This window comes from Aulonocara sp. 'chitande type north' Nkhata Bay, linkage group LG7, assembly GCF_057382095.1.
Source record: "Aulonocara sp. 'chitande type north' Nkhata Bay isolate Kocher_YH1m ecotype deep benthic linkage group LG7, A_spYH_male_GT1.1, whole genome shotgun sequence".
Lineage (NCBI taxonomy): Eukaryota > Metazoa > Chordata > Actinopteri > Cichliformes > Cichlidae > Aulonocara > Aulonocara sp. 'chitande type north' Nkhata Bay.
This window is the reverse complement of record NC_141350.1, coordinates 34,520,796-34,542,961: the sequence shown is the minus strand read 5'-3', so window position 1 is coordinate 34,542,961 and position 22,166 is coordinate 34,520,796. Positions and strand designations below refer to the sequence as shown.

Sequence of the window (22,166 nt, the reverse complement as noted above, 5' to 3'; positions counted from 1 at the left end):
ATAGTTGACTACAGGCAACATTTTGCTGTGTGTAGCTTTTAATTTAATATTTTTTCTACTGTTGTATTGTTTTTCATTGTGTTATCCTAATGATACCATGGCCTACTCTCAGCTCTTGTAGTGTAATCTACTTTACAGGATAATACCACAGATCAGATTATTGTGTGGTTCATTTATTCTACAGTAGACTACTGGAAGCAATTTTCCTACATTACTCTACAGTATGTGGCAACCAGTGTTGGTCAAGTTACTTGAAAAAAGTAATTAGTAACTAATTACTGATTACTTCTAAAAATAATCCTGTTAATTTACTGATTACTTTTTTCAAAAGTAATTAGTTACTTAGTTACTTTTTAAAAACATGATACACAACTTGAATAGGTAACAAAGCAATAGATCTTACAGCCCAATTCTACTTTTTCTGCATAATTCATCATATAAAATGTAATCAAATGAAACATTTATTATTAATTATTTAAGTTATTACAGGCAGGACAGACATGACTGGGGTATAGGAAAGGGAGGGAAAGAAAAACAGAGGGGAAGAGGGACAGTGAGAGAAGACACTAAAAAAACAAACCAGCTGGATCACCTGTTGAAAGAAAAAAAGAAAACAAGCAAAAGGAGAGCAACACAATCAACATAACACCACAGCAATAACCTCGATAAGTATGAGTAACAGTAAATGTGAAATATTGAACGTTATTGTGCAGCATGCAAAACTGACAGCGCACAATGTGCTTTGTGGTAGGAGCCAAGAAAGATATAGTTTGCGCCTATGAGCACCCATATCTGCACCTGTGTGTGTGAGCGCGCCTGTATTCAAAATGTTTCTCGATGTAACGATCTGCTAGACGGTGGGCAGCCATAGCCCTGCCCCCCAGGGCATGAAGCAGGCATGGGCCCCCAGAGCGCGAGAGCCCAAGGAGGACCATCAGAGGGGCAACCATTCCACATTCCACAGCCCCTCCCGAGAACCCTCAATGTCAACATGCATTTAAAATTGAGAGGTGGGCAGAGGCGCCAGAGGTGAGTTTGAACACGCAGACGGTCCTCTGGATGTTGTATAGCATACCCACCCCAAGGTCCTATATGTATGTGTTATGAGAGATTGAGTAATGTGGATGTCTATGTTGTGGAATAAAATTGAGGCACAGGTGGCCAGAAGGGGACAGAGGAAGAATGTCTCCCCTGCACCTTGGTGACACACCTTTACCCGAAGGCTCTGCATGTGTGGTGGGGTGTGGTGAAGCGGGAAGAGGAAGGCAGTATGTCCTTCTCACTTCGTCTCAGGTCAGGTTTCAGGATTTTTTGTAGTTACTGTTCATGTCTAGATGATTTCACGCTAAAGTTTGCATGTACCTGTTCAATTTCATGTTCTCATTTTCACATTGCAACGGTTCCTATCTGTGGCATTTGGCCAAACATAATGTGTGTGAACATAATGTAACATTCATAGAGGGTATAAAAGATGGACCTAGTCATTGATTCAAACGAACATGTTGGTGGACATTAGCACACTTGGTTAGCAAGCTACACCCATAAACTGTGCTTTATCTGCTAAGCAACGAACTAGTAAAACGCTGAAATTTCACCCACTAAAGCTGAAACAAAATCTTCTTGGCTATATAGATCAAAGCAGTTTTTTTGTATCAGACTGTTCAGTGTTGTAATTCTAGGGACTTTAAAGTTTGCATGTACCTGTTCAATTTCATGTTCTCATTTTCACTTTCTAGTTTTCATGTGTAGTTTAGTTTTCCCCAATTTAGTTTAGTTTGGTTATGCCCCTGTTCGCCCTGCCTTGTTTTGTGTTCATGTATCCAGCCTAATAAACAGGTTGCTTTTTGTTATACTTAGTTTCCTCTCTTCTGTGTCTGCTTTTTGGGCCAGTTTCGCAAACACACCGGCTGCCTGGCCGTAACACTGTAATAATCTGTAATCTGTTATAGTAGTCTGTAATACTGAAAACATGACATATTAATTACAATATATTACCATATCTATTTTTATCTGTATCTCTATCTGTTACATTTTTTTAATGTCAAAACATGGCCTAAATTACAGCTGATTCCTGTATTTCTTACACTTTTACATCAGGCTACTGGCAGCAATGTTGTATTTTACAATATGTTAACCTAGAAATACCATGACCTGATGATACATTGCATTACTGTAATTCTCTAGTTTTAATACTGTAATATGTTTTCTATGTATGGATGTACTATAGTAATACCATGTCCTGAGTTACAGTACACTGCGTTAATTTAGTTTAATAAGGTTTACAGGGAAACACAGGAGGACACGGAAAAACACCAGCCGCTCACTAACACCTTAACAGTTCACCTGCTTTTATATATGTTTCTATATAGTATGTTATTATTCTCATTCCTTACAGCACATTCCCATACTTGCCATTCAATTTTCCCCTACTACTGGCAGCAGAGTTTGTTTGGCTTTTTACTTTGTTACTTTTCTCTAATTGTTACTTTTCTCTAATTTTATAATATCATGTAGGAAAAACAGATTTATTGATATAGAAACTATATCTATAGCAGCAGGGTAACCTTCTGATACCACAGAGAAAAAAAAACCCCACTGAGCTCCACCAAGTGAAAGAAAATTAACCAACAAGAAACAATTAAGAGCAAAGTATATCGTTGTGGTTAGGCCTCCTCTAACAACCATTCCTGTCACGGCTGCCGAGGCGAGCCGTGTGGATATAGAAGGAGGACCCAAGATGCAGGCAGTGGATGAGATACCGGTGGTTTATTTACAGAGGTGTAGTGGCAAACAAACAGTGGGGCATAATAAACAACTAAAGACACCTAAACTGGGAGAACTAAAATAACAGACCTGGGAGCATATGACAACGGATGATGAATAGCAGAGAGACGCAGACGAGGAACAGGACACCGTGGAACACAGGGTAACAGACTGACACAGAGTTACACAGACTGACACGGAGGAACACAGACGAACCGGCAACAGGCAGGAGAACACACAGGGCTTAAATACACACACCAGTAATCGGGGATGAGAGACAGGAGGGCAACACAGCTGGGAGGAATCTGGGCTGACGGGACAGGGGAAACGTAAACTGATCACACTCACATATGACACGGACCTTCACAATAAAACAGGAAACTCAGATACATGGAACCAGACAAGACACTGAACTAAACAGACAGATTCACAAACAGATGGGGAGACACCATAGACAGACAGATACAGACGCAGACTCAGAGGCAGATCGAAAATAACACAGAACTTAAACAATCATCATCTAGAAAATGATAACAAACTAAAAGCGCTGGGTCACCGACCCAGGACCATGACAATTCCATTAAAATGAATGCAGCAGAACCAAATGCAGTGTTTTTAATATACATGCTTCTCTTTCGAAATCTGTTCCCTACATTACCTGCACTGCAACTCAAGGCGCCAAACTCAAGCAAGAATTAAGGGAGTGCCACAAAGGTATGGTTAAGTAACATTTTCATGTAGACTACACCTGACAGTATTCCTTGATTGGTATCAACAATGTTGAGATTCATTCTGATTTTTTTGGACAATTATACCTTTAACTTGGCTGTGTTAAAGGTATAATTGTCCAAAAAAATCTGTGTGACTGTTTTCAACTAAGTGGTTTGATTAAAGTGTAACACGTACAGAATAGTCTGAATTGAAAAGTTGTCCAACCAGTCCCAGAGGCATATGAATCTTTTGCCTCAAAAGAATTTGAGAGGTATGACATGATTGGCTAAACCTCTGCAGGTGAAAATGCACAGTGATGGGTGGAGACGCCGCAGAGTGAGCTCCACAGTGCAGTAGCTACAAGCTAGAGTGCAGGACGGTCTTCAGCAGCACAGGTGAGGGTTTCTTGCTGGATATGTAAACACTTGAACTCCCATTTTCTTATTGTTACGAGGAATTCAAGGTGAGTCAGGATAAATAAAGGGAAAAAGATAACTTAATGACAAACGTTATAATGAGAAGGACAGTTTAGCCACAGAGTGAGGACGGAAATGACAGCAACAGAGTTCAGGAGTTAGATGGCAATTACAGAAATACTGTAAAAGAAGAACAGATATTTGCCAAGTGGCTAAAAACACACAGTGACTAAAACAGAGTATGTATGTCTGTAGTAGAGCATTGTGGAGAGTGTGATCTCTGTGATGAGTTGCAGTTTTTGTGGCTCCTCCCTGTGACACACCTGCTGCTAACAATCACAGAAGACTAAACAGAATGAGATTAAAAGGAAGTGTCAGGGTGGTTGCAGAGCTAAATTTCATACCTTTACCCTCTACTCTTTTCTCTTTACAGTTTTGTTTCAGTTTTTGAGTCTCTCATCCAAGCAAAAATGCCATTCTTCGATCGTTTGAAGGACATTTTCTCCCGAAACTCCGATGATGACACTGTCAAAGTGAGTCATATTGTGAGGATATTGCACCCAAGTCTGCTTACTTGAGTATTTGAATTTCATATGAATTTTACTGGCTGGCGAATAAACTTTTTAAAGTCCTTTAAAGTCTGTATTTTGGCTGATCTTTTAGGTGAATGATAAGGATAAACCTATTTATTATGGAACAGTCACTCCATATCCAAACTTCAATGCGAGCGATGACACTGCAATTCTTCGGCGTGCCATTGAAAGTAAAGGTGCGTGTGCACTCTCTCGTTTTAATGTATTATACACGTTATGTTTGTTTTAATTTAGACGATATGAAGTTTAAAGCTGAAACACAGGTCGTAAAAAACGAATGTTTATTGCAATTTTGAATTGGGTGTGAGGTAGTTTGCTTCTTTTGGCTTGGATGATTTTATCATTTTGTGGTGCTTACAGTAAAATGTAACTTGTCATCCCAACAGGAGTGAATGAGGATGCGATCATTGCAGTCCTGGTAAAGCGAAGCAACGAGCAGAGGCAAAGGATCAAAGAAGTCTATGAAACGGAAAATGGGAAGGTGAGTAATTAATTTCTGCCATATTCAAATCTGTACAGCATGAGGCTGAGAACAATGGTAGTGTCTGGGAAAATATTACATATAGAAATGCTCAGTGCATCATGGGAATATGTTGACTTCTGGCTCCAAAAATCAAACATGGCGGTCACACCTTACATCTCAGACGCTGTCAGACCAGACATGAAACAACCTTTACCCTGCCAGCTCCCTAATGGTACAGTCACACTAGAGAAAATGGTTGCTGGAGACTTTGGCATGACCAAAATAACTTGACCATGTTCAATAAACTTGCAGTGTTGTTGCCTTTGAAATTGTTGGCAGTAAAAAGGAGTGAGTCTGCAATTAGGTGGATGAATGCAGTCAAGTTGGTAGCTGGTGAAAAACCAAACCTGTTGCTTTCTACACACATTATCTACACACATTCACAGTCCAGCCAGAACCTCATAGATCAGAGACAGAAATTTCTCTACAAATGTTGATCACCTGTTGAAAAGAAAAAAAGAAAACAAGCAAAAGGAGAGCAACACAATCAACATAACACCACAGCAATAACCTCGATAAGTATGAGTAACAGTAAATGTGAAATATTGAACGTTATTGTGCAGCATGCAAAATGAGAAAGACACTCAACAACCTTGCTTTTATATAGAAATATATCTGAATCGACTGAGCTGAGGCGACTGTGATTGCAGGAGACAGACTGCCCACCACCAGGCCACTTTCACTTCAAAGTGGTTGTCTAGAGGCTAAAGGGTGTTGAACCCTTGTTATCTGTAACTGAATGCATAACAAGTCAGCAATTACTGAGCAACCATATAACTGAGTCATAATTGGTCTACAAACGCAGTGTTCACATCACAAAAGATAACCTTCATATATTTAATTTAAACTCAAAAGATGCCTCCAAAAGTTGATTCTGTTGTTTGGGGAAACTGCAGGTTTCCCCAAATCTTATAAACAGTACATTTGCATAATGACTGAAACCAGCCCACTGAAGGAACAATGGGCTGGGAGGTCAGTTCCTTAATCTTAATTAAGCAAATTCTCATGACCTTAATTGTGTTTATAAGATTTGGGGAAACCTGCAGTCAGCTGAGACTGAAGAAGTCACTTGGATGAGTGACGAAACGTTTCTCCCACAAAACGCTACGTCCAGATGAACAGAATTAACTTTTGGAGATTTACCTTCCTGGATGATGGAGAATGCATCAAAACTCAAAAGATGATTACAGTGGACAGTAGTCCTTCAGAAAGATCATCCTTGTGTGTTGCAGAAGCTGACTGACAATTTGAAAGCAGCCTTGACAGGAAATTTGGAGGACATCTGTCTGGCACTACTCATGACACCAGCTCAGAATGATGCCTACCAACTCATGAAAGCCACAAAGGTAGGATCTGTGGTTTATGTACTAAACCTTTGATTGGGGGAATATTACTTCTTTTGTTTTCATTCATAGAGCAGTTTTATAGTTGTTGTTTTTTGTTGATGTTTTTTTCAGTTACTTGAGACGTTACATGTTTAGATTAAGTTTATCATTTAGGTTGTGTCATTAGTAACTGAATTAAATTGTCATCACAAAATTGCCAGTTGGTTCAGTATTGGCCAAGAACCCTCCCACTAGCACATTTTTGGTTTGTAGGTCTGGGGTTTGAACTTAAGGTAATTTTTGTGCCACAGTTAAAGAAAACTTAAACATAGATTAGAATAAACAAATTTAAAAAACAACAAACTACTTACTTGTAATTCTGTTTGAGGGGCCCTTAAATGTTTCTTCTTACTGTTTATAGATTTTATTATTTCTGTTATTTGATTTATTCCCACAGGGTTTGGGCACAGATGAGGAAGTTCTGACTGAGATTTTGGCAACAAGAACAAACCAAGAGATTCAGGAGATCAAGAAGGCCTTCAAACAAGGTGTTGTCACAGTCATGTGAAATCACATGGTTGTTGTTTGGGCTTAATGCTGAACTAAGATAGAATTTTATACAACATCTTAGATATCTAGTGTCTGTAGCTGCTAGAAAGCTAGACTTATTGTAGTCACATTTGGCCATCATATTGTTGTAAACTGATGTTTATTCTGAAATTCTCCCGATTCCTCAGAGTACAAAAAAGAGCTGGAAGAAGTTATTAAAAGTGAGACCAGTGGCAACTACACCAAGATCCTCCTGGAATTACTAAGTGGAGGTAGAGATGAGAGCACTCGTGTAGACAATGATCTTGTTTCAAAAGACGCAAAGGTAAAATCACATAAACAAAATCTTAAACTATTCTACTTTATGTTGTCAACAAATTATGTGAGAATATATTTTGAGAACTCTAGTTTAACGGTTCCTATCTGTGGCATTTGGCCAAACATAATGTGTGTGAACATAATGTAACATTCATAGAGGGTATAAAAGATGGACCTAGTCATTGATTCAAACGAACATGTTGGTGGACATTAGCACACTTGGTTAGCAAGCTACACCCATAAACTGTGCTTTATCTGCTAAGCAACGAACTAGTAAAACGCTGAAATTTCACCCACTAAAGCTGAAACAAAATCTTCTTGGCTATATAGATCAAAGCAGTTTTTTTGTATCAGACTGTTCAGTGTTGTAATTCTAGGGACTTTAACGTGGGAGTCAATGGCTGCCTTTTAGAGTCAGCCTCATGTGGCCACTAGAGGAACTGCAGTTATTTCCATTTAGGTGCTGGCTTCATTTTTCACAGCTGGAATACTCATTAGTCATAATTATGTGGGTAAAAAAAAAAAAAAACTTCAGCCATTTCCTGATACAGTTAGGCACATGACTTTTGGTTGGGTCTGCATATGCACATCAAGTGAAAATATATAAAGTTTGTTGCATGGTGCAACAATGGCATAGTTGCGAAGAATAAGTCTGACTTTTGGTAAAATACTTGGAATATAAATTATTGAATTATTATAAGGAGTATAAGTCTTTATGATTATCATCCAATTTTTTTGTGTGTGTCTGTAGACGCTGCTGAAGTTATGTGAGCAGGGCAGCGGATTCAATGTGTCCACCTTCATTGACTTGATGACCAAGCGCAGCTATCCTCACCTCCGGAAAGGTGAGTTCTTGAAAAGTGTGAACACTTCTTCTTGGTTGGGTTTGACTCATTAGACACAATGCACTTCTGGAAAAACAGGTGGAACCAAACTCTTGCAGGTAGGAGGCGAAACACACCCAGCAGTCTGAGAACAATACAGTTACAGTCAGTCTGGATTTTACAAGAGTTGTGAAATCTTTTTTAGTTTTTATCTGCATATAGGCTCAAAATACATACAAGCTCAAACATATACATACACTCTCACTATCATTTGGTCAAATGTCTCTGAGCAAGTTGTACTTCAACCAGCTATTTTTGGTAGCCATCAACAAGCTCCTGATATGATTCTGGCTGGATTTTTGACCGTTCTTCTTAACAGAACTGGCAGCATTTATTTAAACTGGTTTCCTGACATGAACCCGGTTTTAGCAAAGTATCATCAGGATTACAGTCAGGGTTTTGGGAAGTCCATTCCAGGAGCTAATCTTGGCCTACTTTATCCATTGCAAAAGCAGTTTTTGAAATGTGATATTTAAAGTGAAGTTGAAGAATTTGGAACTAGTCCTCCTTCTTTCCCCTTCCACTTGCAATGTACATACCATTGGCAGCAAAACAGCCCCAGAGCCTGATGCTACCACCACTATGCTGGACACTTAGTACAGTGTTCTTAGGTTTGAAGGCTCTACTATACTCTTCCATTTGCATAGAGTTGTTTGAACTGATGATCCTGAAATCTGTTGTACAATTGCATAAATTTTCTAATCGAAACTGCTGTTGTGTGAAGTAATGGTGTATTTGTTTTCTCCTTTTTTTAAAAACTTCAGCCTAATGTTTCACTGGTCACTAAAATCTGAATGTTTATGTTTATAAATATTTTAAAACTGCTTTTTCATTTCCTCAGTTGCTAATGAAATATGCTGCATAGCCTTAACAACATATTTGATTTTGGTCTAATAACTCAGAATTACCAGTTTGTCTGTTTACCTGTTAGTATTGGAGGCATTTGGCAAACAGACAGATGTCAAATTACCCACAGTGCTGAAAAAGGAGCTGAAAGGAGACACTGAAAATTGTCTCATCGACCTTGGTAAGTTGATGTTTGTCCTCATCAGTTTATGTAGTTTTAATTGTGTTTTCTGTTCAAGGTGGGGGTGGGGTGAGATCAAAGGTCATGTGAGCGATGAAATCAATCCTCTCGCGAGCAGGAAATGTGCATCACATAGCACGTCTTGTGTACATTAAGATCAGGAGAGATTTAAGATTGATTGAGCAGTATAACGTGAAAACAGATTTACACAGTATGGGCTCTAACACAGCTGTGAGGCAGCGCAGCATCTGGACTCGACTTGAGATCATTTTGTAACTGTTTGTCTCTCTTTGATGTCCATAGCAAAGTATGCCTGGAACACACCAGCTGTCTTTGCCCAGAAGCTTGTTAAGGCTTTGGAGGTGTGTGTATAATTTTTTTTCATGTGTATGTGTTCCTGTCTAGCTATCTTTGTGAGGACCGAAATCTGCATTCTACTATACTTGTGAGAACCAACAGGCACTTATGAGGACACACTCGCCGTTCCTCACAAGTTTGAAGGCCTTTTTGAGGCTCAAAATGTGGTTTTAGTGTCAGGGTTACAATTAGGTTATGGTTAGGTTTAGGGTTAGGGTTAGGCATTCATTTTTAATGGTTAGGGTCTACGGTAAGGGGCTAGGGAAACCATTATGTCAATGAAGGTCCTCACTAAGATACCTGAATATGTGTGTGTGTGTGTGTGTGTGTGTGTGTGTGTGTGTGTGTGTGTGTGTGTGTGTGTGTGTGTGTGTGTGTGATTTATGATTTTACATTGATTTATGTATTTTAAAAGGAAGGTTCAAGTCTGTAAGTAATTTCATGTTTTTGGACTAATGTAGTCTGGAAGCTGGATGTTTTAAACTGTTCAAGCAGTTTGAGATTGAGTACTTCTGCAGTATCTACATTGCAAAATGGATTCACTTACTTGTTCACTTACTTCACTTATTTACTTACTTTACTTACTTGTTCCCTCAAAAATTAAGTCCTCTTAAAGACTTAAGCTGGGCCACTTATACTAACTTTATATTAAGTATACAATACTTAACAGCATATCAAATAACAGAGCTCTAGTTTGTTTTAAATTTACTTTATATAACCTTAGTTTAACAAGTTACATTTAGAAAATACCACAATGAACGGCTTAGGCTTTTGCCTCAGAAAGTTGAGGGTGCTTGTACATACTATTTAGTTGTGTTAGAAGAAAGTGAACCTGTGTCCCATATACTACATAGTTACAGGAACACTGCAAGTTGCTGAAGGAGTCCGTACTCTTGGCCACTGAAAAAAGGTTTCTGATCAGCAGCTAACTCTTAAGTAACTGTTTGGATCTTAACCCCAACATAAAGTCTATATAGCATAAAATCAATAACTGAAGCTTTGCTCTGCTCTGCTCTCACAGAAACCAGACACGTGTGAGAAAACCCTCAACAGGATACTGGTGAGTCGCTCTGAGGTCGACCTCAAGAAGATCAAGGAGGTATATTGGAACTGTCAACAAAGATCCCTGAATGATGACATAGAGGTAAAAAACAAAACACAAAAAAACCTTGTTGTTATCATGTTGTCTTTAATGATTAAACACTAAAATGACAGTGTACAGTATCTGGAAATTTCAGCTAATAATATCTTTGTTCCACAGAAAGACACCAAGGAGCACTATCGGAAAGTCCTGCTTAGCTTGTGTGGAGCTTTTTGAAATTCATCTGTTACCATTTTACTCTGGAAACCGAGACCAGCTTATTCCACTAAATACTCACAGCTTTAAATCTGAAGTGCATGACTACTCTGTTCTATTGAGATTAAATTTGAATAAAGAAGTTATTCCAGCACCAAGCATTTCATACCGTATTTCTTCTCTTTCTTTTAATGTCCTTTGAAATATAATGTATGAGGAAGTTGTATAAATATGCATTAAAATGATATTTAGTTATTAGAAATGCAGAAAATAACATGGGAAATCAAATATTTTCTATTTAATCTTCAAAGTCAGCAGTAAGGCTTTTTATATTACATAAACTTGTAGCCTCCTGGTAACTGACAAAACCATCTAGGGTTAAAATAATGTGTTTGAATTGGTTAATGTCATGCGCTTGTATTTGTTTTAGTGCTTTGAAAACACAAATTGCTTACTATCAAAAATTGTATTCCCAACCCAAATAATGTAGTAAGGAAGTCATTGATACATTTTTAGCAAAATTGGAGCTGCCCCAAGTTACAAATGACCCGACTATGAGACTCATATCAAATATAACTAAAGAAGAAGTTGAACAGGCCATTAAAAGATTAAAGAATGGTGAAATTATTCTAATAATACATAATTAGACCAGCAAAGTAGCAAACAACGATCTTTGGAGTAGTCGGGCATTGCCAAAAAAAAACTGTACTTAAGTGCAACTGTCTAAATCTAGGGTACATTTGGGTATTCCCAGATCCGGTCCTTTTTGGACCCCTGATATAGTCATATATGTCATGCATATCTTGTTCTTTTTCCTTCCTTTTTGGTACTCTTCCCATGTATGTGTTTTTGTTGTTGTTGTTGTTTTGCACTGTTGTTTTCGAAAACTTAAAAGTAAAAATTTCAAAACAAGACAAAAACCGAATCTCCAATGCCAATATGTTTGAGGCTTTTGTTTGAAAGGACTTACTTAAAGGAAATTTGGTCTGTTTTGCATGTGGCTAAAAAAAAATCGCTCATAACACTGCAGATGCAGGATCCGGGAGACAAAGCATGAACTCAAAAACTCATTGCTGGAAACCCACGGGAGAAACAAAAACATCCAGAGCAGAAGAAAAACAAAGTGCAGAGGAGCACGCGCCATAGGGGGAGGACACGACAAAGGGCGACTTTTTAAAATATATTTTATATGTTTTTCCAGAAAGAAAGAAACAACGAAAATGTTCATAAAACAACTTTCTAAATAAAGTGAAAAACAAACAAACAAATAAAAATGTCTTCTATCCTCATTATCTGCGCAGGCGCAACGCTGACGAGTAATTGCACGTAACGTTTACCGTGTCCGGAAGTGCCGTGGCAACACGGGCAGCTCGGGTGTTTGATTTTCTTTATCCTGTCCATGCGGATTTTCTCGGTTATTACAACCACTTCAGACTCATAACTTTTCAGTATCTTTTTCTGACCACGCGTCCACAAGCTTCGGGGGCCAAGTAAACCGTACACCGAGGACGTGACGCCACTGGAAACTTTGGGGGGAAAGTGGCTAGCTAGCCGGCTAATACGCTAACAAAGCTACCAGCTGATTGTAGTTTACACGTCAGACACTGACGGGAGGATGAATAGAACGCAGAAGAAGCCAGTTTATATTCTCCGGCGGTGAACAGACCGTAGTTTAAGCTGACTCTCCCGCCAGCAGCGATGTAAAGGATGCACAAGTAACAGAAGTAACTCTCGGTGGAGTGGAGCTGGTGGGTTTGGGGACCTTGAAAATGGAAGAAAAATACAGCAGTAACGTGCTCTCAGGGGGTCAGCTGGGGATGGTCGAAGTGCCCGATTCCAGGTATGTTCTCCTTCCTTCATCAAAAACTCTCAGTTTAAACTGATGTAACTGTTTTCATGTCAAGAATCATTCAAGTCTCATCCATGCATCGGTAGTCCATACGTTAGCGTTTGTGAAGAATTGATTACTCTGTAAATTGTCCACAGCAGTGGAAAAACCACCATTATTATTTCCCATTGTTTGTTGTGTCCGATATTTGCAACCAGACACCATATGTAAGACCACTATAACAAAAAGCCGTCGATTTGCTTATAAACTAATAGTCATTACATTATTAAGCATTATACCTTTATATTTTACTTTATTTTATATATATATATTTATGCACACACACAAGTATATAGGTATTTGGTATACATATTCAGTAATAGATACAGTGTTATATTTGTACATATATTTATTCTTATAAATCTCAGATTTCGATTGTTATATTTTGCTTTGTTCGTATGTTATTGTATTTTCGCACACCTCTGTTGCTTGTGAAGCTTCCACACAAGAATTTCACTCGCATGTGCTGTACCTGCATATGTGATGTGACAATAAAAGCGATTTGATTTATTAATAAATTAGTATTAATTATGCCCTTAGTCTGAGCTGTATGTTGGTATAAAAACCTTCAGGATTGAATCCAGTCTGCTACGTGTTAGTGGGCATCTAAAAATTATCAGGGGTTGTCTAAGAATCGGTTTATCCAGTCTGTTGTGTCAAGGGCTGTGATGCTGAATCCCCAGCAGACCACAGCACAGTACACTCCATTCATCACAACTAACAGAAAATCTTCAAACTCTTCCTTAGGAAATGGAGCCCTATTGTTTCCTTCTTCTATACAGCCTCTGTGTTTGACTTCCAGTTCATGTTGTTGTAGATGTGGACACATGGTTACTTGTTACTCCTCCACCACAGCAACATCCTGTCCCAGGATAGGCACAACATCAGTTGTTCACCATCTGTCTGGTCTTATTCCCATTCAGAAGCCGATCATTCCTCCTCCTAGATCACTCCACAAAAGCATTCGGCTAGCGCTTAGTACTCCTTCTCCTGCCCATGACTAATGAATCCAATCACTGCATAATCTTCAGTTTCTGTAGGTGGCATGACCTGTTGTTATGCTGAAAGTCTGAGGTGCAAAAAAGGAACACACACAGACTCTCTTTAAACCCTCAGTTAAATATTTCTGTCCTGGGAGAAGAGGGAAACCTGATGGAAAATGGTAGAAAACAATAGACTAAACTGGAAATATAACACAGAGGTTTTCTATAAGAACGAACAGTTCGGATTTTGTTTCTTGGGGAAGATTATGCCTGTTACTGTATGAAGTTTGCCCATAGCTAGAATCAGTGTAGATGACAGTTGTTTTTGCTCTTATCACACAGCCTGTACTAATGTGTAGCGTGTTCTTTCCTTGTGCAGGTTAACCAGGTACATTGTTCTACTGGTCATCTCGAAGGTCCTCAAAGCTCTTGGGATCTTTGAGTCATACGATATCCTAAAAGTGGTTCACATAGTTCAGTTCATCTTCATACTGAAATTAGGGTAAGTACTCTTTGTGTTTTTATGTATTATTGTTAGTTGGGGCTGCTCTGTAGTGACAAAAATCTTAATTACAGTTATTCTGGCCAATTTTTGTTGACTTTGCAAACTTCACACACTTGCTCGATAAGAGCGATGAATAGATATTTAATGTCCATCATCTCAGCTGAACGTCTTACCAGCTGCAGTGTGTGTTTGAGGTTTTTCAGGTGGAGTTAAAGACAAAATGCGATTATTCACCAAGACCTTTTGCTCATTTTGCATTTATAGATGGTGAAAACATGCTGATTCTTTTTTTATTGTTTTGATTTTAGGAGTGCAGTGTTTCTGCTTTTTTTCCAAAAACCTTTTTCATCTGGAAAAGTCATCTCAAAAAGACAGGTTTGTCTGCTTTAAAACCTCTAATCGTCCTGTTCTTTTTACTGTTGTTCATTAGCTTGAACAACTTATATATGTCGTGTTTAAGATGATTCAAGTCTAGCTTTGCAAAAAGAAAAAAAAAATACCTTATGCATTGTATTAATTTCTGTTGATGAATCTATTTTCTTTGCAGTGGATAAAGTTGTTAAAGCATGCTGTTTTCAGCTGTGTCATATCCCTCCTGGGCTTCTTCGGCCTAACTCTTTGTGGACCTCTTAGGTAAGAAGTAGTTAAGCAGTAGTTAAATAAAACCAAATGCAGCATTAGAGTTGGAGGAAAACAGTTTAAATCCCTCCCTGAGAGTCCCATTGTGTTTCTTTGGACTAAAAATTGTTGTTTGGGGGTCTCTTAAAAGAAAGAAGAAAGTCAGGTTAGCTACAGGTGCACAAGGACACAACCTTCAGGGAATAGTTGATCAATCTAAATCAGTTAGGGTTGTGGATTTTTAACTGGGAACTATCCAACGATACTTCAAAGATCATCTCACAGTCTCCAACCTAAACTGCTGCATATAGTTATGGCAGACATGATTGCTTTGCCTGGCAGAATTTTCACTAGAATAATTTGACACCTGTCTTTATTTCTTTATATTTGCATGTTTCTTCAGTTAACACAGTAGCATCTCATTTCACACACACACTGTATTTGTTCAACATCTGGCAGTATGTTCCTCTGGTTTTGCCGTTTAATAGTAATTGAGAGCTTCTGGGGCTTTACAGCATTACAGCCCGCCAGGTGCGAGTAAAACCCACAAATACATATTTTAAGACCAGAGAAAGTCACATGCACTGTTCCTGCAGTGAGCTACTTTAAAGTGGTATTTTAATGTAGTAGGCAAGTATTTCACTTTACAAACTTATTATATTCAGTATTATATTCAGCTTGTTACATGGCATTTTATTGGCTTTGTACGCTATCCCTATCTCCTACAAGTGTTTATGAGAATATCTGCAGACTAACAATGCAGGAACTCCAGCAACACTTAAAGGTAAATGTGGCTTTCATCAGGGTCATGACCCTGAATGAAGGCCACATGCCGAAACCCGTTGGTCAGTTAATACAGTTGTTCCTCTTTACCTTTGAGTGTTGCTGGAGTTCCTGCGTTGTTTCTTATCCTCTTCTTGCACCTTGGAAGTAGGTGAAGTTGTGCCAGAAATTTTTGTCAATATCTGCAGACTCACAGCTGTATTCAGGTATATTATTAAAATTGTGTCTTTCACAGAACGCTGTTGCTGTTTGAGCACAGTGATGTTGTGATCATTGCTCTTCTTGGGGTTCTCTTCACAAACTCAGGAGGAGGGCCATCAAAGGTAGGAGGCCATAAATTCACATGGCAGAAACTGCTTTTAGTGTCGGTGTGATCGTGGTTATATGACATGAGCGCGTTATCTCTGTAACATGTTTTTGTGTTTCATTTCCTGATGTTTGAAAAGTACAGGTAATGTTTGTATTTATTTGTGCGAAGGAAACAAATCTTCATTATAAATAAAAACTGAAATTATAAACTGAAACATAACTGACCGATTACAAGCCGCTTCTCTCCTCCATATGCAGTTTAAGAACTGGTATTATAGAGCAGGCAAAGAGGCACAAAATTGGAGAATAATAATAGCTAAAACACTCATTATTTTGAAAAAGGTAAATGATTGAACTCTCTGTGTTAAAGGTTTATAATGTGCATTTCTGTTTACTTTGCTGTGACTTTGCAGACTAGAGGTGCTGCTTTCTTCATCATCGCTGTGATCTGCCTGCTCCTCTTTGACAACGATGATCTCATGGCAAAGATGGCCGAGCACCGTATCCTTTGAGCCGACACTTTAGTCTATTGTCAGTGTTTGTTAGTTTATGTGTTTGTGTTGCGTTGTTACACCTCTGTCCTTTACTGCATTTGCCTTGATTCCCCCTCATAACCAGCTGAGGGACACCATGACAGTGCTCTCACTCACTTCCTGTATACTGTGATTTCATTTTTAGGGGTAGCAGATCACAAAGTGAGTAAAGCTTATTCCCTACCTTCTTGTTTTTTCTTTCTAAATATTGGCTTTCCAATAATTCAGTTTATATACAGCAGAAGAAAGGGAGTCTGTGCTCTTTCTGTCTGATTCAGTTCCTTATTGATATATATATTTATGTTTATGGTAATGTGTACTTGTACTTCCTGTCAGGGTGGTGTTGTGCTGCTGGTGGCATCCCTGTGTCTGAAGGTTGGATTCCACACGGCCTCCAGGAAGTTGTCAGTGGAGATCGGCGGTGCCAAACGTCTCTATGCCCTCGACAACCTGGTTTCTGCCATGGTGCTGCTGCCCTGGGTTATAGTACTTTCTGCGACCACAGAAGTACGTGCACCAGATCACATGATAAAACGTGTTTGTTGTTTAGCTAGCCGTGTTGTAAACGGATGAATCTCATCTTAACCCCAGAGCAAAGTGGAGTCGTGGTCCTCTCTCGTCCTGCCTTTCGGGATGATCATCTTCTCCGTCACGATCCTGGAGTTTTACGTCGAGGCCATCTGCAGCACCAAGATGGAGACGCCGAGGTGCGCCCGTTATGGCGCCTTGGCCCTCTTCTTCAGCGCATTGCTGCTGGCAAACTTCTGGACTCACCCGCTGACTGACCAGCTGCGCTCCATGAGCAAACCAGCGCACCACGGCAGCACAGAGCACGTGCTCTCTGGTGGAGTGCTGGTTAGCGCCATCTTCTTCATTATGTGTGAGTAACAGCTCTGCGATACCTAGTTAACTCATTCACTGCCAGCCATTTTCAAATCAGGTAACTCCCCACTGCCAGGGTTTTTGAGCATTTTTACTCATTTTTGAAGAGCCACAGAAAACTGTGTGTTATGATCATATAAACGCTGAACCTACCAAAATGAAGAACAGACTCTCTTCTTTCATCCAAAAAAAAAAAGCTTGTTTCTACCATTTTCCATTCTTTAGTAATCAGCTGTAGAAGAGAGGTGGGTTCCACCAAAAATGCCTGTTTTGACCAAAAAGAGGGAGAAAACGAGCTTTTTGTGAAAAATACATTTCAAGCAGAAAAGTGCCTTTGACACTAATATTTCTTGCTTTGTGACACCTAACATATAAAATAGTTTTTCACTTCTATAAAACAGAAATAACACTGAGAAAGGTTATGTTTTATCAAAACAATTTATTTACAAATATATGAAAAAATAAAATGTACATAGTGAAACATTTATTCACAAGGAATAATTCACTTTTGTGTGGTAATCATTATAACACTTTCCGGGATGCAAGGGCACACAACAAGACTTGCACCACATTTTTGTCTCACTGCGCAATCCCTTACGTGCGCAAACCCTGCACCTCCTTGCAGGTCTACTTTTACTGCTGGTGGGCGTCAGTTTTTCAAGTTGGTGCCTGCCTAGGTCACCGTCTAGCCTGCTATCAGGGTCGGTGTTGTAAGGTGCCCTTGGGGTTTTTCTGCCTTTCCAGTCACCTTCCCCTTCAAATCCCACACCTGCCCCCTCCCCTAGAAGGTTGTATTCTAGCCCCTCCCATTGAAAAACGTAATTGACGTCTATAGACGTCAATGGCAGTGAATGAGTTAATTTGTTTTACCTGCCTTTTTAATCATATTTTGCATTTAACAGTTAAAGTTAAATGGGGAGAAAGACTTCAAACACCAAAACAAGAATTAATTAACAATTAAGTGACACTGCCTACAGAAAACAGGCATTTTAGGAAATGCATGATGGGATTTGAAAAAATGGAGTGAACACCTCAGGAAGTGCTACACAAAAATGAAGGCCTATTGTAGAAATTTGTTGCATGGCAACATTTAGTAAAATGTAGCAACATCTGAGAAAACGCAGTCACAAAACCAGAAATGCCACCTCGACATTTAATACAACGCAGCTCCGACTTTTCAGAATCCACTCTTCTTTACATCCTTTAAAACTCAGGCAAGGACTAACCTGAAATTGATATGGAAACAAAACATTACATCTGTCTTACTCGAGGAATTTTTGTTCTGTCTGTTCAAATACAAAAAAACATTGCCCCTGCCTTTCACTTAAAGTGAAAGGGTTTCTGAAACAGCGGGTTTTAATTATTTATTTTTGGTCAAAACCTGGTCTTTAAACTGGGTTTACACCAAAGTTGTTATAGTTAACTAAACCTAAACAAAAGAAGCAAATGTGAAAACATATTTTAATTAACTAAAATAAATGAATAAAATTAACTTACACAATTTTGTGGACTTGGGAGAACTAACTAAAATTTAAAACATAGCCTTAGTGTATTTTTTTTCTTTTGATAAAGATTTTGTTATCAAAACTTCCCGGATGAGGTCTCAATAAAGTCAATAAACAAAATTGTGAGTCAACTGTTTTCAAAAAGTTTTTTTTATTTTTATTGTAATTAGTGCACTGATACATGCCCTTAATACAATAATACTTAAAGACTAAAACTAACACTGAAATTAATTAAAAACTAGCCAGAAGTAAGCAAACCCATCCTGGACACTAACTAGAACTGAACTGAAAACCGAAAAAATTAATAAAAACTAATTAGAAATGGATAATAATTAGAGATGGACCGATCCGATATTACGTATTGGTATCGGTCCGATACTGACCTAAATTACTGGATCGGATATCAGAGGGAAATAAAAAATGTAATCAGATCCATTAAATATCACAAAAGCAGCTTACAAAACTTGCGACATGGCGTAACTCGGCTCATAACCGTAGCACGTCGGAGCAGTGTGGTCACGTGATAGAGCGGCTGTGGCATGCAAGACCTGTCAGCGGTCTGGTTGAGCATTTGGAGCCTCGCTACTAACCCGGCATTTTATCTCCGAGAAAGTTATCCCAGAGAGAAGTAAAGCAAGTGTGTAAGTTCACCTCTGAATGTTTGTAAAGCATTCCCGCGTTAAGCTTAACAACCGATACCTGGAGCGACTGCCTCTTCTCTCTCCCTCCCTCTGCTGCTGCTACTTCAGTCATGAAACTGCTTAATGATCAGCTGATCGGCTTTTCTGTCGCAAGTCCGTCTCTCTTGTTTGTTTATTGCCCACTTCGTGCCAGAAAGAGGAAACCAGCAGCTGAACAACAGCAGCACGTTTAAGCTTGATAAGCTGTTGTTAGAATTTATTTAGTATTACTTTCTACACCAGGATCCTTTTCTATGCAGCTGACGGCTGCTAACTGTGCAGGGGCGGATCTAGCAAAGTTTAGCCAGGGGGGCCGATGGGGCATGAACAGGGAAAAGGGGGCACAAAGACATACTTTTCTTTCTTATTCTCATTTAAAATGTCGAGCTTTTAAATAATTATCTGAATCTTACACCCAAAGTTTTAATCTGATGTAAAATGTATAGAAGTCCATTACTGTATATAGTAACTATTAAGTTTAATATACCCTAGTAAGCTATAGTACTTTTTCCTTTGGGAAAGTACCATCTGTACAGTCTGCAGTTCTGTTGAAGAAAGATGTTGAATCTATTTAATTATTCTTGAAAAATAATTGATTTCTGTGCATTTTTTTTCACACTGCATCAAATTAAAGTTGATTACGTCAATTAAGCATCATGGGGTGGTGGGTGGTGGGTGGTTTCCTTTTTTTTTTTTTTTTTTTTTTTTTGCTGGGAGTTTTAGAACCCTATTAGTTGGGTTGCTTACTCTTTAAAATACCAGAATAGGGAGGATTGAGTAGGTTTAACTTTATTAGATTGATCAGTATTGCTGAACCATGAAATATTTTGGGTGCAGTGTATTTTTTGCATACAGGTATAACAGAATAGCTTTTGTTTGTTTTTAAACTTGAGTATGAACTTATACAAAATGCAGCAAGATATTAAAAAAAGCAGTTTTATTGATTAAAAAACACTATATCGGATTCATATCGGTATCGGCAGATATCCAAATTTATGACATCAGTATCGGACATAAAAAAGTGGTATCGTGCCATCTCTAATAATAATAACAAAAACCCTTGTTTACACCTCTCTCCCTGCCCTCCTCTCTCCCTGCAGCGTCCAATATTCTCTCGTCTCCTTCAAAGAAAGGCCAGAAGGGCACCTTGGTGGGTTACTCCCCTGAAGGGACACCTCTCTACAATTTCATGGGTGACGCCCTGCAGCACACATCCCAGTCCCTTCCACGATTCATCAAAGACTCCCTGAAACAGATCCTGGAGGAGTATGACTCCAGACAGATCTTCTACTTCCTGTGTCTCAACCTGGTGTGTAGGAAGTTGCTTCTTTTTGTTCTGATCTTTCACATTTTAGACCGTCTAATTTCAAAGTAAGAGCTCCGTACCCGAACCCCAATAGCAACAGAAAGCAGAACGCCGATTCAAAAACGGATCAGCGTATACAGGAGAAATGAAGGGGAAAAACACACGTCTGAGCTTACAGTCTTTTAACCCTCTCAAGGCAGGCGTTGCAGATTTGCAACAAGTAAAAGCTAACAACCTGATTACCCCACATACATATGTTATGAGGTTTTTTTTACTCAGAAGTACCACTGCAGGTATTCTTTTGTGCATTAGCAACAGAAACTTAATTTGAGCCTGAGAGGGTTAATATCAGCTGTTTAATAGGATCAGATCTACATCTCACTGACATTTGTGCCTGGTAATGAGGTTTCCTGCTAAAATGAATCTTAGTAATAAAGATCATAGCTGCCATTGAGGATAGAAAATATGTCATAAAGGGTTCAATGACCTGAGGAGCAGTCTAACATTATACAGTTGCAGGCTTCTAAAAGCTCATATTTTACATATTTTACAAACCTATTCAAAGAAACACTTATGCCAGCATTAATGAAATTCCACATTTCTTAACCTTTAATGATCCTGATTCTTATACTGTGCTTATATTTTGAATGGATAGTCTTTTAATGAGGGATGGGTGTGTATGCATATTTGATTTGTGCCTGTTTCTTAAAAAAAATAAAACTAAGTATATCAGGTGGAATAAATGAAATGCACAAGTTAATAAGCAAACAATAAAATCTACACCCCAGTGAGAACAACGAATTGCCTCTGACTGAACAGAATGTAAAAAAAAAAAAGTAATTTCCAGTTGTCAATTAAATAAAAGAATTAGATAATCACATCTGGAGATCATCTTAAATAATTTAATCTAATACATTAAAGCATTTCAAGCTGTTAAAAGACTCGCCTGCTGTGTTTAGGCTCACACACTCTGCAGGTATTTCGTAAGATTTTGTTGCTCTGCATTGTTTCAGGCTTTCACCTTTGTGGAACTGTTTTATGGCGTTTGGACCAACAGCCTGGGACTCATCTCTGATGGTTTCCACATGCTGTTCGACTGCTCTGCTTTAGTTCTGGGCCTGTTTGCCGCCCTCATGACCCGCTGGAAAGCCACCAGGATCTTCTCCTACGGGTAAAATCCATCAAGAACTCGTGATCGTAAAATTGAAGAACATCACCTCCAGCTGGATTCTTAATAAACTGAGTGTTTTGTGGTTTTACAGGTACGGTCGTGTTGAAATTCTTTCCGGATTCATCAACGGCCTGTTCCTGATGGTCATCGCTTTCTTTGTCTTTGTGGAGTCGGTCACCCGTTTGTTGGATCCTCCCAACATAAACACAGACATGCTGACTGTGAGTAAAAGGATTCCAC

General features: G+C 38.8%; 2 protein-coding genes across 2 annotated transcripts in view; both read left to right on the top strand.

Annotated features, from left to right (window-relative positions):
* Nucleotides 1-3,773: 3,773 nt before the first annotated feature.
* Nucleotides 3,774-11,926, top strand: LOC147325591 (annexin A1-like). The gene is made up of 12 exons (XM_086300162.1): nt 3,774-3,869; nt 4,324-4,423; nt 4,554-4,659; nt 4,870-4,964; nt 6,239-6,352; nt 6,789-6,879; nt 7,069-7,205; nt 7,950-8,043; nt 9,014-9,109; nt 9,413-9,471; nt 10,488-10,610; nt 10,728-11,926. The coding sequence occupies exons 2-12, from the start codon at nt 4,361-4,363 to the stop codon at nt 10,782-10,784; spliced, it is 1,035 nt and encodes a 344-aa protein (XP_086156288.1). The 5' UTR covers nt 3,774-3,869; nt 4,324-4,360; the 3' UTR covers nt 10,785-11,926.
* A 156-nt stretch (nt 11,927-12,082) lies between these two features.
* Nucleotides 12,083-22,166, top strand: part of slc30a5 (solute carrier family 30 member 5) — a 15,249-nt gene continuing 5,165 nt past the window's right edge. The window contains exons 1-12 of the mRNA XM_086300161.1: nt 12,083-12,603; nt 14,014-14,136; nt 14,448-14,514; nt 14,687-14,772; nt 15,776-15,863; nt 16,263-16,350; nt 16,468-16,544; nt 16,719-16,889; nt 16,974-17,262; nt 20,550-20,758; nt 21,769-21,926; nt 22,018-22,147. Of these exons, the coding sequence (XP_086156287.1) occupies nt 12,533-12,603; nt 14,014-14,136; nt 14,448-14,514; nt 14,687-14,772; nt 15,776-15,863; nt 16,263-16,350; nt 16,468-16,544; nt 16,719-16,889; nt 16,974-17,262; nt 20,550-20,758; nt 21,769-21,926; nt 22,018-22,147 (1,557 nt within the window). The 5' untranslated portion in view covers nt 12,083-12,532. The remainder of the gene's footprint in view (nt 12,604-14,013; nt 14,137-14,447; nt 14,515-14,686; nt 14,773-15,775; nt 15,864-16,262; nt 16,351-16,467; nt 16,545-16,718; nt 16,890-16,973; nt 17,263-20,549; nt 20,759-21,768; nt 21,927-22,017; nt 22,148-22,166) is intronic.

What these genes read in the sequence shown, in the direction of transcription:
- LOC147325591 (XM_086300162.1), top strand. Translation starts at nt 4,361, where the DNA reads ATGCCATTCTTCGATCGTTTGAAGGACATTTTCTCCCGAAACTCCGAT. An exon ending in GCGTGCCATTGAAAGTAAAG is followed by an intron (nt 4,660 to 4,869) that starts GTGCGTGTGCAC and finishes TCATCCCAACAG; the next exon opens with GAGTGAATGAGGATGCGATC. An exon ending in CTATCCTCACCTCCGGAAAG is followed by an intron (nt 8,044 to 9,013) that starts GTGAGTTCTTGA and finishes TTTACCTGTTAG; the next exon opens with TATTGGAGGCATTTGGCAAA.